At 34.3% G+C, this 16,888-nt stretch overlaps 1 protein-coding gene across 1 annotated transcript; it reads left to right on the forward strand.

Annotated features, from left to right (window-relative positions):
* Window positions 1-1,066: 1,066 nt before the first annotated feature.
* Window positions 1,067-3,478, forward strand: LOC123541344 (uncharacterized). Its single transcript, XM_045326769.2, has 3 exons — window positions 1,067-1,373; window positions 1,591-1,758; window positions 2,451-3,478. The coding sequence occupies exons 1-3, from the start codon at window positions 1,067-1,069 to the stop codon at window positions 2,855-2,857; spliced, it is 882 nt and encodes a 293-aa protein (XP_045182704.2). The 3' UTR covers window positions 2,858-3,478.
* Window positions 3,479-16,888: the final 13,410 nt, after the last annotated feature.

Here is a 16,888-nt window from a genome sequence, read left to right on the forward strand (position 1 = left end):
ATGGTCATCTTTAAGAATAAACCACGCAAATGCCATTTTTTTAAACATTACTATTAGGGGTCCAATACCTTAACTAGTTAACTCTTACCTTGCTAGATTTCTATAATGAACTTGTCCATCTTTCAATTTTGGCAGTACCACTTATCATTCAAAGTGGTGTTCACTGAAAATTTACTAACTGAATAGCGAACAGTGAAGACCATGATCAGTCTGCACGGATGTGCAGTCTTATCAAGATCTACACTGGCCGCAAAGGCAGAACCAATCATGTCCAAAATGCTAAGAGTTAACATTTGCACTTTGCCTAAAATCATCATTTCTGATTTCTTTTCTATTTTTGTCGTGTTACGCTACTTGGACGCTAATTAGGTTTCATAAAATATATGAACGATAAAAGTCAGTCTTTTTAATGTGTATAGTTATAGTATCTTCCTATTTGTTTGGACCCACTTAGCCACTGACCCGGCATTTTACAGATAGAAGTTTCACATCTCATTTACGGAATATAGAAAGTGAAAAGTGTTATCCTTGCTGGAATTACAGATATACAGCAAACCATGTGTTCAAACCCTATCAGTCGCCTCTTACGATCTTGCAAGTGTACGGCAGTGGTTCCAATATTTTTCATCTAGAATCACATGTTATTCTGAAGCTGGGCATTTCATCGCCGGTAATTTTGATGAAAGAGTGCTTACTTTACTTTCTAAAGGTCCCACTTAAAGAATGCTTGGATGTCTGCCGTGATCAGTTTGCTGAGAAAATGGAAGCCTTTTATGTTAACTGGAGCCGGTCATTCCAATGCTCTTACAGTGTTTCTTTTTTTATATATATATATATTTTTGAAACTCGTATTTATCTCAGTTGTCCTACAGATACGCTTAAATATAATTGAATTCAACGGTAAAGTATCAAAATAAAACACTCGTAAGTCCACATCTTGCTTTGTATTTTATTTACTTATCGGCAAATTGAGTACGCCAAAGAAAGTGAAACTATTTCGTATCTATGTGATATAAATATTTGCGTAAATTGTAACGACAGTTTATACTTTCTTATATGTTGCAAGATGGACTTCAATTATATCAATACGGAGACTCGTGACCGCGAGACCAGCTTCTACGAGAATACAGAAGTCCTAACCGCTTCAACTCTTGAACATGTTAATCCTTCGAAATCAGAAATAGATCAACCGGAAAAAGACGAGGGACGGTATGAGCAGTTACATAGTGAAAGAAAAATAACCAACGGCAAGGATTTTCAGCAGGATGATACACTGAGAAGGATACAGATTCTGATTTATATCTATGGTGGATTACTCGCTGTGCTGTACGTCACTGCAATTGTCTTGATAATTGTCGTTGCTGTACCGAAAGGTTAGAGTTATTCCGATATCAGCTATCCAAGTTAGATTCAAATAAATGAAAACGGCGTTTCTATAATGTAGTTACTAGTAAGAAAAACCCGTCTTGCTAGCTGATGGGAACATGAACTACACATAATCAATAGTTTTGCAGTACTGAACACTCAAAAATAGGCAAACATTCATTACAAGCTGAACATAGGCTAACACCTTATCTTTGTTTTTGTTAGATGGTGGATGGACAAGTTGGGGAAGTTGGATTTCGTGTAGTGAGAGCTGCGGGGGAGGTTTCCAAAGCCGATCTCGGACATGTTCCAACCCAATACCATCTTTGCATGCGAACAATTGTGATGGATCATCAATAGAAGTGAAGGCATGTAACAGACATCCATGTACACGTAAGTAACTTTGGAAATTAGGAATTAGACTCTTACTGCTTAATAACGCTATATCAGGTGTCTGTTTAGCATATCTTATAGAAACGTTTACTAACCTTAAAATAAAAACAAATATATCGGATAAGAAAAGTTAAGATGAAAGAAGAAAATCACATCATTATAAGACTAAAAATATCTAGCATTAGCAATGTAAATCTCTGGTTAGGATTATGTATGGTTTTAACTCTATGAAGCTGACATGTTCACAATATATTTTTCAATTTTTCTTGTATTGTTCATTATTATTTAACCAGATTTTGTCAGCCTTGATGTATTTTTTGTTATGTACACTAAACATTGCGTCTAAAAGGTCTATGAAGAAGACATCATAATGATAACAGTTATTATGTTTTCGCATTATGCGATTCTGTTAACACTGGACCACAGGCGCTTGAAGCTCTATCATTATAAATATATGCATTACCATATCCCACCCACCTAATATACTATGCTCTTATATTTCATTGATAGAGCTTCAAACAACTGTGCACTGGACTAATTGTTTTAACCTGCTCTAAAGTTCCCAAATTCCCCCACAAACTCGTCCCATATACACGTCGATTGTCACAACGGACATAACGACACGCATTTGTTTAATTCAAATATCATTCTGAGGCTAAGTAATTAAGTGCATTTTGTGTTATTTTTTACAGAGCAAAATGTGGCTTTCACAGCAAAAGATGTGTACAGAAATTCGTCAAGTGACAGTACTCTCCTGTTCCAGCGGACCGAACTCAATATTGCAAATGGATATAGCAATAGCACAGGACAATTTACATGTAAAATTCCCGGGGTATACCATTTCGTTGTAACATTAACAAAGGCCCCAAAAGCTGGATCTTTAAGGACTTATTTAAGAATAAATGGTAATATTGGGCTTCACATGCGCTTTAAACCTGAAGATGATGACAATGATGCATTTGGTATAAACATGTTGACTGCAGCTGGTACATTTCATCTAGACCTAAATGATGTCGTCGATGTGTATGGCGTTCCTAACAACTTTTATGACAGCGATTTCTCTTGCTTCTCCGGGTTCTTGATAACCCTGGACCAATAGGGTCAATTTGTTAGCTTATTAATAATTAAATATCGTTCAAAAGGTAGTATAAAGATATGTTTCTGAAGCAACGATTTGAGGTAAGGTTTAAGAATAATAATGTTATCAACAAGGCTTGTTTGATTTACATAATATTGCTTGAAAACTTGAAATATTGAGAAATACAATATCTCCAAATGGAATAATTTTACATGAAACGGAAACACCCTGTCAATAACGAAACTTACGTTGTTTTCTAGATAGAAGTGTGACAATTTAACATCTGGTGTCCCAGAAAGAAAGATATTTCGATCTCAACTCTTTATGTTATGTCTTTCAGTCGTTGTATAAAAGCATACCGTTTAACACGAGCAACTTCACGCGCATTTGGCAAAGTTACATGCAAATGATAACGTCATTGTGTTTGTATTGGCAAAAATGTTTTTCATTATATTTTGATACTATTTAGTAAATATCTTAAGTTTATGCTTCATAGTATTTATATAATGTATTTATATACATCTCAATCTTCACTGATGTATATGTTTGATAGAATATCCAATTATTTTTTATTAATTTCATATTCTTTCGCGATAATTTGTATTTCCGTATACAAATAATAAAGTAAGAATTCCAGTTTGACACAATAATTTAGAAATATAATTCACCGCTATATTTAAGTAATACACTAAAAAATTGAAATGATTGTATATCTTTTTCACTGGACTAGTGCTTTAAAAAGTTATTTGTTCAACATACTGTTAAAGTTGTTAAAAATGTGACAGTGTAAAAATGTCACAAAACACTCTGAAGTTTATATGGTATGAGTAAGGTGTACAGTAACAGCACGAAGACCTGAGCTAATTTTCTTTGTTCATTTTTACATAGCATTATGTATTGCGTGACATTGCAGTATAATTGTCCTCTAAACAAAACATTCAACAAACAACTGATTCTATATTAATTCTATACAAATGATTCACTGTTTTGTATACTATTACGGTATATAATTAGTATAGCATTGTATTTTATACTATTTGACCATCATTTGTGTACTATCTCGAAATCTATGGTGCGTCAAGTCAAAGTCAAGTCAAAAACCTTTTATTTCACTCATTCATGAATACATGAATCAGTGAGGTGATTTTTTAACAATATATAAGAGGCTCATCAGAAAATAATGATATGATTCAATTCTAACAAAATAAGATAAGAGTTCTCACACAAACGCATTTCATATCTAAATGCAATATGTCAAATAGTACATAAATGGTGCCCCCATTTGGGCATCGGAGAGTCACAAAATATATGATTATGGACATGAAAATTTCATTTATCTTAACTGTGACAATATTATTTTAACAAACTAACTTTTTTTATTTCCAGTATTTATAAGTTGTTCCAGTTTAAAAACATTCGGATTTCTGAGGAAATATCGTTTGATATTTTTTTCGTTCATTTGAAAACAAGTCTCACTTGAAAATATAATGAACGCATCTCCTGATTTATTTTTACAGTTGCTGCATGTTTTTTGGTTTAATGGTATTCTTGTCCAATTTCCAGTCTCAAATTATCTAGTTTTGTTTCTTGCAAACCTACAATATTATACCTTTGCAGTAACTTAATAAATTCTAGTGTATACTCTTTCGGTTTTAAACCACAAACATTTAAAGATAGGATTTTCAAATATATGTTCAACGGCTACATCATTTTCGTCTCTTTAGGTAAATTTTCATTTATACCCGGCGTTCTATAATTTGACCTTTCCGATAGCGACTCTAACGCATCCCCAGAATTTAAAAGTTGCTTACATTTTATTTAAATCTAAATTGCTTTTCATTGTTCTGCATTTACTATCGCATACATTAGAAAAAACAGGTAATGTGCGACTACCAGTTTTTCGCGCCATTTTCCTATTTAGTGTTTGTATGTCTTTTCATAGCTGTACTAAGTATATTACGTCATCGGATCATGTGTAGCAAATAAAAAATATTTCTAGTCATCTCTGCTTTGTTTTGTTACAGACAGAAATTATGTGCAGTCTTCCGTAACAAAGGATTGGCTAGGGGTTGGATCAGACTGCTAAATGATCATTCTCTTTTAAGTTTGGTCAGAATTAAGATGTTAAAAATAGTTATTCAACTATATACTTTTATCAGGTTTAAAAGAAAGCTAACGGATGTTTGACTGAATTTATCTTTTTCGCACAATTTTAATTATTATTTTACTAATTGCGGGTGGTCAAAATCACCTGAGCGATAGCTTATGATTTATTTTAGTTTCCATATATTTTGTTAGTATATATAGTTAGATCCCTATTAGAAACGTATATTTTATTACCTTTTATGCAATTTGTAACAACTACCATTTAAAAAGAGATTGCAATATACTTATCTGTTTTATATCTGTATTTGACAGACAGTTCGATATTTTAAGAGTCTGAACCAAACAACAAGTTTTAAAAAGTGTGCAGTCTCTAACCTCATTTATTTTTGATCTCTCCAGGATTCGCAACCGAGATATGGAAGAGGAGGTAATATTAACTTTACAAATTTGGATTTATAATTTTGGCTAACTGTGTAGTTTCAATCCAAATCTGTGTCAATTATAATTAAGTAGTTCCTATTATATATTCATGCCATTCCATAGGCAAGGAATGTTTCCTCTATTTATACTTGCGATAAAAACAACTCCATCTTGGTTGTGCAACTGGTATAGGAAATCAAATTAGTGAAAATCTAACATGTTATCTAAGCACTCAGTTACTTGACCAAAATATGATTAACCGCCTTTGAAATAGATTTTAGAAAAAATTACCAACTTTTGAATGCGGATATCTGGATTGATCTGAATATGTAGTTTTATTTACATTGTACATGCACGAAGGTATGCTCATATGTATATAATATATATAATTGAACGTTCATCGTTTTATATTGTTACACATTTTTTATACATGGAGAACTGCCAAATTAATTTTGACATATCTGACTAAAGCAAATATTTCCTTTTCAGGTTGACCAGATAAATTACAACTATTGAGTATTGCATGTAGTTGTCATTGTCAGAATAATTTGTATATTTAATATATTGATAACGTAACACGTAAGCACAGATAGTGCTTGACTCCCTTTTCAGGTTGGCATTGCTATAGTTATTGTTGAATTGCTGTGAATAATAGAATTTGGGTCATTTGTGGCTGATTTGGGTTCATTATGTGGATGGCTGGGTCCCAGCTTCGCACATTATGTCATATACAAAAGTTAAAGGGAACCAGATATTTGATAGAGCAAGTACTCGTTGTAAAACGTTATGTTTAAATTTGGATCAATCAGAAACAAGTTCTAAAAATAGCACGTCTGCTGGTGTATAAATAGGTAGATGGATGACAGAGAGCTCATTCTGTATCCAGCGGTCGAAGAAGACACATCGAGGATTCAATTAATAATTTATCCCAGTACCTTGATAAGGAGACTATTGCAGTTACCCTGTCGGGGCGGATAAATTATTAAAAAGAAGACATTTGAAGTTCATAGACTAAAGAAGAGTTGCAGAATTTCAATAAGGTTTCGAGCTATAGGGCCAGCGCATAGGAGTTTTACCTTAAAGGTAATTGAATGCTATAGACGATAGCAAATAAAGGCTGAGCATCGGAAAGCTGAGACAGAGACCCAGAGTTTGGTAATCTACTGAGATAGTAGGAGAGTTCCAGCTTATAGACGGTTCAGCATTATTGGCAAGGTACAGCCAAGGCATCGGGGATATAGGCGCTGAGCATCCAGGAGTCAGGGCAATCATATAGAGTTGAGAGGACAGAGGCCGAGCATTTATGCGATAGGACTCGTATGTTGTTGATTCAAAGACATTGTCTGACGGGAACCTCAACAAAAAGACCAGTCAAGTATAGAGTCTCCAGCCTATAGGAGTTTGAGCTAATTGGAAATTGTAGTTTGAAACATTTATTGATTTGCCTGATCCCTGAAATTGTCTGGCTCATAATTAAAATAATTTACAAATCATTGGTACACGAATCATTTAGGCAAGGTAGCCAGAGGAAAATTCTTTATCTGAGATATTTGGTCTCATCAGCTTCACGTTTTAACAAAGGACATTCTACATCGTTTGTCAGCTATTCTAAGACATAGTCACCTTAGCGATTGGACCCAAACCATTGTTCAAGATACTAAAGGCGTAGGCACTTCCCTGGGTCATATCACTCGTATCCTGACAGTCATCTCATTTCCATTTCCAGATTCTTGTTGCTTGCACTTGATTGGTTAAATGTGTATAGAGCATTCATGAATTAAATCAGCTTTATTTTCTTTTCAAGTGTATAATTCGTAATTTGTTAGCAGTATATAATTAGTATACTATTAATTTAACAGTATACATTCTGTATACAATTAATTAACAGAATATTTTTAGTACACAATTGACCAATACAATTAGTTTACAGTTAGTACACTATTGACATAATCGATTTGCATATCATTACACATTTTGATTAATAACAGTGTATTGATAGTGGTTTGATATAGTATACTATTGACTTGCATGTGAAATATTTAAGAAGTCTATGCCAGTGGTATACTGTATATGATTAGTGTTGTTTTTATAGTAGTTTGTTACCCTGTTTTGTTTTAGTATTGCGATCCTTTGACTTATTTTGTGTTTGATAAACAAATGACTGAAACTGAACAAAATGGTTGTCCGCGGTCTTTGTCATTGACAATGGAATTGAATCCAGTGACCATATTGATCGATGAAGACACCATGTTGTCAAAAGGATTTGCCGATGACTCCTTATGGAGATAAAAAATACGACTGACTCTAAATTAGGCTTTTATCGTAAGAGCAATGTACTTCGAATTGACGAAGCTAGTGCCTGAAAATGAATATCTCCCTTGCAATTAAAATATTTGATTTTTTGATTTGGGTTTTACGGCGCACCAACACAGTATAGGTTATATGGCGCCAAACAGGACTACAAATTTTGGTTTCACATCTCATTTACATCGAAATAAAAAATGAGGTATGGAATCAAAAGCAATTAAAATATGGCTCATGTCCTTGATGAAACGTACGAGTTAGGAAAGTCTCTTGAAGAATGATTAAATGGAAGCGGGTAATCATGATTCCCGAGCGAAGTATATACGAAACAAAAACAAGTAACAAGGTTTTTCAACTGATTATGAACAGTTGCCTGAAATATGAAGATGTAAATAAAAAATTAGATTGAAGCTTTTCCGTCAGGTTTGATTTATACAGTGAGACAGACAAGCACCCGCCTTATGTTTGCTATTGGGGTTTTATCGCATGTTTAAGAAAAAAGTCTTCCCTGATTTACAATCCAAAAGATTTTCCACTTTATAAATGTATTTGTTGTTTACAAATACGACGGAATCTAGTCATTTTAACGCAGTGATTGTCAACACACTTTATAAACAACTCAGAAGAGAAGAGCTAAAATGTTCATCTAACGTCTATCGAACATTTCTCAGTCTTGAGGCGGCCGCCTCCGATATTTGCCCTGGCTGGCTTCCGAGTTATTACCTGTGTCTATCTATTTCCGTTATGTTCATGTTTCTTCCGTTCCTAATCCATTCTGCAATATCTGCATATTTATATGCATTGATCAACATACATAGTGCGAGAAATTAATTCTGTTCGAAAAAGGAACATCCGTTTAAAATATCAAAGATAGATATTAAAAAAAAAAACTGGTTCCATTGCGCACTTGACCTCCATTGCGCACCATTGCGCACTTTACCTCCATTGCGCACTTTAGGCGTACCCCAAATTAAAAATCTATCCAGTGACAGCAATATACATACCTAAATGGCTTACTAACTGCTTTTATTAGCACTTGATATTTTGGTATTTAGAAACAACATGAATAACTTTACTAATTACATCGGAATTTAATTGGTTAATTTCTGCCGCAAAAATATGTCAATATTGCGCTGCAAGTCGCAAAATAATTTAATAAATGAAGTTATACCAATGTCTGAATAACCATATAGTAAATGATCCGGCTCTCTAATAAGTACGGCAAGGGAAAATGCCTTAGTGTAAGACTTCTTAGCCAAATTCTTGTTTGAAATGACCTAACATGGCGGATGAGAAGATGTATAATGAATTGACCAAACAGTTTGAGGTGAAAATAACTTACTACGTTGCTAAGACTTAACCTTTTCGTTCTTTTATGTATATGTGTATTACAGCTGGTTATCTTATTTGTTATTATATTGAAGTATGGTTATTTCTTAATTCTGGATTATGATAAAATGACTGTACTCATAAAAATGGTGCTAGTACATAGATCTTTGCATAATACTTTTTTTCTCAGTGGTCACATATTTACAGTGATATTAAGTTGCATGATATTGCGTTTTAAATAGTATGTTTATGTTTATAAAAAGGCTGACCCTTAACGCAACAAATGAATAGACATCTCATCTCATATGGAATTTGTTTCATTAGATTTATACTCAAATAATGCCTACCTTTACTAAACTTTAATGACGTCATTAAGCACTTTGTATTTATTAACCACACTCAAAGCATTAATTGAGAATATTGATCAACAAATGTAAATGTTAATGTAAAAACTGTCGGAAAATTAGAAATTAACGACAAAGCAATTTAGATACATCATTTCAATCAATACACATCCCTCCCCGTGACAAATAAATTGAATAGTAGAGTAAACATTAAAGAAGTATTCTGTCAACGGAGCGCCATTACAGTCTTTCAAATAAAACAGATCAATTTACTTTTAATATGAATGGCGTTTTATTCTGAAGCAGAAAGCCGTAACAATCATAAACTACTTTTTGTTTTTGAATAATCGTTCTGTTGATTTCTGGTCTGGCAACATTACTGCTTTTGACATTTAGTACAGGATAGGTTGACTAGTTTCTAGTGAACCGGCATAGCTTACTTTTGTATTTGTATTATTTATATATTCTAGTAAAGTCATAACTATTATTCAGAGTCATTGTTTTACACAAAACGTTTAATACATGAGAGGTAATAAACATAATCATCGTGATAATAAAATATTTCTTTTGTTGAAGGTGCTGCTCGATGTTGAGACGAGATTATCAGCACCAGGAGAAACACGGGAAATCCTGTATGGCATGCAGGAATTATTCTTATTGGTCATTATCTGTGTTATAGTTTAAGTGTTCAATGTAAACATAAAATTACAGGTTAAAAATGGAAGTAGAAAGAAAATCGAATTAAATATATCATATTTGTTGTTACTTTTTGTGCACAATACTATTCGAACCATATCGAACCATCCATCGAGGCTTAATCCATTGGTGAACTAGAGGAGTTTGCTACAGATTCAAATGAGTGGATGAACAGTAACAAACTAAAAATGAATTCCTCAAAAACTGAACATATTGCCTTTGGAAGTGCCCCTCAGTTGAATAAGTTAAACATTCACGAGATAGATATTTGTGGTAATAAAATCAAGAGACAGAGTAACATCAGATATTTGGGGGCCTATTTGGACGAAACTTTAACTTTCAAAGAGCATATAAAAATAAAGTGTAGAACGGCAATGTTGAATTTTTTCCGAATCAAAAACATTCGCAAATATTTGACTCAGGATGCAACTGAAACCTTAGTGCTATCGCTGGTTATTTTGCATTTAGACTACTGAAATGTTATTTTATACGGTATTTCTGATTGTGACATCGCAAAACTGCAACGCATTCAAAATATGTGTGCGAAGTTAGTTCTGAATCGTAGAAGAAGAGACAGTTCTAAGCAGGCACTCTACGATTTGCACTGGCTGCCGATCAAAGCCAGAATAAACTTTAAGATCTTGACGTACATGTTCAATTGCCATGTTGGAAATGCGCCTGCATATTTGATTGAACTCTTAACACCGAAAATCCCCCAGCGCTCCCTCAGATCCTCGGAGTCATCAGTTGACTGTTACATCGTCCCTTTCAACAAGCGAAAAACTTTTAGTGATAGAAGCTTTAGTACTATAGGGCCAAAGTTGTGGAACAATTGCCGTTGAACATCAGACAAAGTTATTCAATTGACTGCTTTAGGAAAAGGTTGAAAACGCATTTCTTCAGAGACTACTTTGCATTATTCTAAGTTTTGACTGAGTTTTAAACAATGATGCTGGTGACAGTGATAGAAATTTAATGTTTGTCTGTGATAATTGTATGTTAGTAATATTTTAAAATATAGTATTATCATTGACTTTAAATTAATAATTGCTATTTTGATTCGTTTTAATTAATCTTATTTAAAATATTTTATATTTAATATTTTATTTCAACTTGTATTGTAAAACGCCATTGAATATGTTTTAAATGTAGAAATAGGCGTTTAAGCAAATAAACCAGTTTCAGTTTCAGTTTTTCACTATTCAATGCAAAAAAGAAACAGTATCGGGGATTCGAGTTAGATGCCTATGATAATGTTTTACTGATTTGTTTATGATTAATGAGAGCAATGATATTCAATGGACACAGTGAAACAGAAAAAAGAGATAAGTAAGTACGACCAGAATTATATTGAATCAATGAATTGAAAAATGAGATAGTATTTGCAAGTTAATCTGTGATAACTTGTTGTATAGGGCAAACACTCTAACATATAACTAGCTTGTCGTAAAAGTGTTTATCTCGAGTTCGTTTGTTAGATATGGTATTCTGTGATTCAGGTGGAAGTGAAATGGTAAAATAAAAGCTGAACAGGTATATTTGAAACGATATTATTAACGAATAAATGATCATGTTTCATTTAATCATTGAATAAGTCTTTTTGTAGTCATTTTTAACATATGAATGCAACCTGGAGGAAATAGAAACTATAATCAGTATTGTATTAAACATTGTAATAACTACTCTGATTTTTGGGGTTACCTCTAGGGGAATTTGCGGAATCAGTAATGTATTAAACATTGTAACAACTACTCTGATTTTTGGGATTACCTCTAGCGGAATTTGCGGAATCCGTATTGTATTAAACATTGTAATAACTACTCTGATTTTTGGGATTACCTCTAGGGGAATTTGCGTAATCCGTATTGTCTTAAACATTGTAATAACTACTCTGATTTTTGTGATTACCTCTAGAGGAATTTGCGGAATCAGTATTGTATTAAACATTGTAATAACTACTCTGATTTTTGGGATTACCTCTAGAGGAATTTGATTGTATTAAACATTGTAATAACTACTCTGATTTTTGGGATTACCTTAGGAGATTTTGCGGAATCAGTATTGTAGGAAACATTGTAATAACTACTCTGATTTTTGGGATTACCTCTAGGGGAATTTGCGGAATCAGTATTGTATTAAAATAGAGAAAAGTGGAAACTTCACAGGTCGCTCAACACGACAAAAACGAAAATGTTGCAGGCTCGGTTTGATTGAGCCTGTTCATGGACGGAAGTGGAAATGCATGCTACCGTCCACGCCCTCTAGCCCCGGGTTGAGCAGAACTCAACATTTACACATGTTAAAAGTACAAAAAGCAATTTAGAGACATCCGCAGATGTATTCAAACGGCGGTGAACATGGAACCTTCAATGATACACGTGTTGAGGCGTGTAATTCCATGAAGAGCGGCGTTTGGTCCCCAGATAAAGTAAAGGGTTTGCCCCAAACGAGAAAACAATGGGCAGAACTAAACAAACTGGAATTTAGGAAGGGGATCTGAGATTATGGAGTCTCCGTATCACAGAAGCTGTCAAAAGACAAAATTAAAAAGCAGGCACCATATCCAAGGGGTGATTAAACAATACCCAAGGTTATAAAAGTGAGAGTATTGGAACCACCCAGGCCGAAATGGTCATGTTGAGAAACTAAACAGTACCAATAACACGACATAAAAGTCGTACTGAACGATCTGAGAAGATCGAAATATAACAGCCCTGATTGAATGTACGGGAGACTTTTTACGGCCGCCACACGGCACAAACAACGCTGCTGTGATAATAAAATAGAGAAACATTGTAATAACTACTCTGATTTTTGTGATTACCTCTAGGGGATATTGCGGAATCAGTATTGTAGGAAACATTGTAATAACTACTCTGATGTTTGGGGTTACCTCTAGGGGATTTTGCGGATTTTATTTTCCCATTCTTATTGATTGTGTAAGCAAGATATAAGGAGCGGTTTGACAGTACATGCTATTGTGGTGCTATCATTAATTGCTGGCTTTTTTCGGGAAAATCACCTGAATTCTCGGAAATGTTCCGTATTTCCCATCATGTGAGTTATTAAAGTTGAAATAATTGCATATATTTTTTTAGGATATCTTAATAACTTTTACTGTCAGCATTCTACTCTTGTATTCATTGTTAATAAAGGCATAATTGAAAGAACTTGCAATGATATAAATGCACGGTGAATATCTTTGAATTATGATAAATCTTTCGACTAAAAAGGTATACGCAAAGTACATTCAGATTAGGGTACTGTCTACATTTATACAATTTCCATAGAACATACTATTTAAGAAGGCTTTAAACTTGCAAGCCAACGTTTTTTCAATATGTATTTGAAAACAACTATAATAATATTATTATTTTGTTAAAACTGTAAAATGCTACAAGATCAGTGGTCTACATATTTTACGGATTTCACCAATATCACCATGCCATGTGATCTTAAGCTTTGCCGGTCACTTCAGAGTTCTGCTTTCAAGAGGAGAGGGACTTCTTTCGAAACACACAACCACACCCAGAATATGCGATGCCCAGAATATAACAGAAGTTGGAAGTAAAATATATAAGACGTGTTAAGTTTCCTTTCATAATTCGTAAATTACAATTTTTTCTTATTAAGTTCGAACAGTAGATTGTACCGGTCAGGATGTATGTAAGAACAATATATCTATATTAAATATACACCTCCCCATCCACCCCGCCCCCCCCCCCATCCTTGAAGGAGTGGGGGTATATTGCTTTGCACCTGTCAGTCGCGTCGGTCAGTCGTTCCGTAGAGCGGACAGTTTCCGCAAAATAAAATCTCTAAAAAATTGAAACCTCTTGACCCAGGACCTTCAAACTTAAAAGCTTGATTAGGCTTGAATCAAGTAGATGACTCCTATAGTTTTTGGAGTCAGTAGGTCAAAGGTCAAAGTCACAAAGGCCTTGAAAACAGTTTCCGCCCAATCATTGGAGAAACAAATGGCCCAGGACCAACAAACTTGATAGAATAATTGCGCTTATCAAGGAAACGATTCTTATTGTTTTTGGGTCAGTATATCAAAGGTAAAGTTCACAGGAGCCTGAACCTTGAAAACGGTTTCTGCCCAATTACTGGAGAAACACTTGATCAAGGACCCTAAAACTTTGTAACGTGATTAGGCTTATACAGTAGATGACCACTATAGTTTGTAGGGTTAGTATGTCAAAGATCAAGATCACAGGGGCCTGAACCTTGAAAACGGTTTCAGCCAAATAACTGGAGAACCACTTGACCATGAGCCTTCAATTTTTAGCCTGATTGGGTTTAGAAGGAAGATGACGCCTATTTTTTTAGAAGTAAGTCAAGGGTCAATGCCACAGGGGCCAGAACCTTGAAAATAGATTCCGCTCTATAACTTTAGAACCACTTGAAGAAGAACCTTCAAACCTGGTAGCATGATCAGGCTAATAAAGTAGATGTAGAGATTAGAGGTACTTGACCCAGAACCTTCAAATTTGACTGCTTAAATTGGCTCTCGAAGGAAATGACCCCATATTGTGCATATTGTGTCGGATCAAACGTCAAGGTCACAGGGGCCTGAACCTGATAACCGGTTTCCGCGCAATAGCTGGACAGCCACTTGACCAAAACCCTTCAAACATGAAAGCCTAATTGAGCATATGAAGTAGATGGCCTCTATTGCTTTAGGGGTCAGGGTCATAGAGACCTGAACCTTCAAAACGGGTTCCCTTTAATAACTTGAGAACATTTAAATTTGATAGTATGATTGAGCTTATGAAGTAGAATACCTTTTGGTATTGGGGTCAGTAAATCAAAGGTCAAGGGCACAGGGGCCTGAACCTTGAAAATAGTTTCCATTTAATAACTTGGGCACAACTTGACCCAGTATATTCAAACTTGCAAAATTGGGCTTTTAAACTTGATGAACCCTATTGTTTTGAGGTTAGTAGGTCAAAAGTAAAAGTCATAGTGATCCCGGGACTGAAAATGGGACAAGCCATTATTTGGGTGGGGGGGGGGGGGGTGAGCAAACGTGTTTTACAAACAGCTCTTGTTTAAATGTATTTGTTTATATTTGTAAACTTGTTGAAACAACGGGGAATTAAGAACCTTTCGTACATTTGGCATGCATTTTTTAGAAGCTTTTAGATCTACTGAAAATAATGAAAAACATTTTGTACAATAATAGATTAAGATATCTTTTAAAGGACGAAAATAACGTTAATGTCAGAAATAATTTTTTAAAATTGTTCAAATGTAATAAAACAATACAAATATTGATGGAGGTACGGTTATACGACACAAATAAAAATAGATTATATCACTATTACATAGATTTCCTTGATATTAGAATACGTAGATATGTTGTAATAATAAACTTAGCAACCCGCCGTTTTTACCGTTAGTTTAAATACGTACACATAACACTTTATGTTTTATGCAATTCAGTTACTATATACAGGCTGGAATTACAATATAACCTGATTTTAGGTTGATAACTGAATGAGAGTTCAAATAAAGGTGTAAATAATAAATTTATTTTGTTTCAAAATAACACAAAGATTTCTTTCAGACTCGTAACATGTTCAAAGTGTGTAGAACTATGCATAAATAACGTCGATTGTGTTGTATTTTACAAACTCTGTTGATTACCAAAGACTCATTTGAAAGAATAGCTGATTGACAACTTACAACGTAAACATATTTAGATATTCAAAAGGCTGAAGAGTACCTGCTTGTCTCGAATTATATAATCCAGATCAAATAAGCCACACTATGACGGATGCTAAGAAATTGTTAGCTGATAAAATGCAGAATTATGAAAAAATATTTCGACCTCTTGTTAACCAGTCTGCCCCTGTGGTTCTTTACGTTGGAATGGAATTACTTTCTATTCAAGAATTCAATAAGGTTCAGGAGAAACTTACCATTACAGCAGTAACTGAGTTATACTGGGTGGATGAATATATGAAATGGAAACCATCAAACTATGGACATTTAGAAGAGCTGGTTATCGATAGCGACAAAGTTTGGACACCGAATTTAGTTTTAACAATGTTGAAAAACTTGAAAAAATAGGTGATTCATGGCAGTTAATTCGGTTTATCTCGAACGGTACGGTGTGGTATTATCCTAGTAATGTTTTTTCTGCATCATGCAGGGTAGATGTGACATATTACCCATTTGATAGGCACAGATGCGTATTCAGCTTCTCTGCGTGGGCTCATAGTCCTTCTGAAATAATATTCAAACCTCGTACAGACAAAGTAAAGATAACATACTTCACAGAAAATGGGGCATGGACACTTTATAACTCCAGTGTCACTAATTATGACTACTTCCTTAATTTTTTTGTGTATCTCGAAAGGAAACCTCGATTTGTATTGCTGAACGTGATTATTCCTATTATTTTTATGGCATTCTTAAATACAATAATCTTCGCTATTCCGATAGAAAGTGGAGAACGTATTTCCTACAGTATTACCGTGCTCCTTGCAATAGCAGTTTTTCTGACACTTGTTGGCGATAACCTACCGAAAACATCTAGTCCGATGTCATTTTTCAGCTACTATTTGTTGGTTGTGTTAGTCATTAGCATATGTATTACCCTTGCAACGATATTTAATGTGCGCCTTTACTACAGAGATGACGACGACCCTGTACATAGAGTCTTAGCGAGATTTGTAAGCTATTTTAAATGTAACTGTAGAAACAAAAGGTATCAATCGAATCCAATCTATCCGAAAATTATCCATGGAAAAAGCTTGCATATGGACGGAAAGATTGGTAAATACGTGAGAAGCAAGGGCGTAAGCGTCCTGTCAAAGAAAAACATACATCTTCCCATGGGCAA

Source organism: Mercenaria mercenaria, chromosome 16 (genome assembly GCF_021730395.1).
Source record: "Mercenaria mercenaria strain notata chromosome 16, MADL_Memer_1, whole genome shotgun sequence".
NCBI classification, from domain to species: Eukaryota; Metazoa; Mollusca; class Bivalvia; order Venerida; family Veneridae; genus Mercenaria; species Mercenaria mercenaria.

Excerpts from the sequence above, each read along its gene's own strand:
- LOC123541344 (XM_045326769.2), top strand. The coding sequence starts at position 1,067 with ATGGACTTCAATTATATCAATACGGAGACTCGTGACCGCGAGACCAGC. Across the intron at positions 1,374-1,590 it reads TGTCGTTGCTGTACCGAAAG|ATGGTGGATGGACAAGTTGG; the intron begins GTTAGAGTTATT and ends TGTTTTTGTTAG. Across the intron at positions 1,759-2,450 it reads TAACAGACATCCATGTACAC|AGCAAAATGTGGCTTTCACA; the intron begins GTAAGTAACTTT and ends TATTTTTTACAG.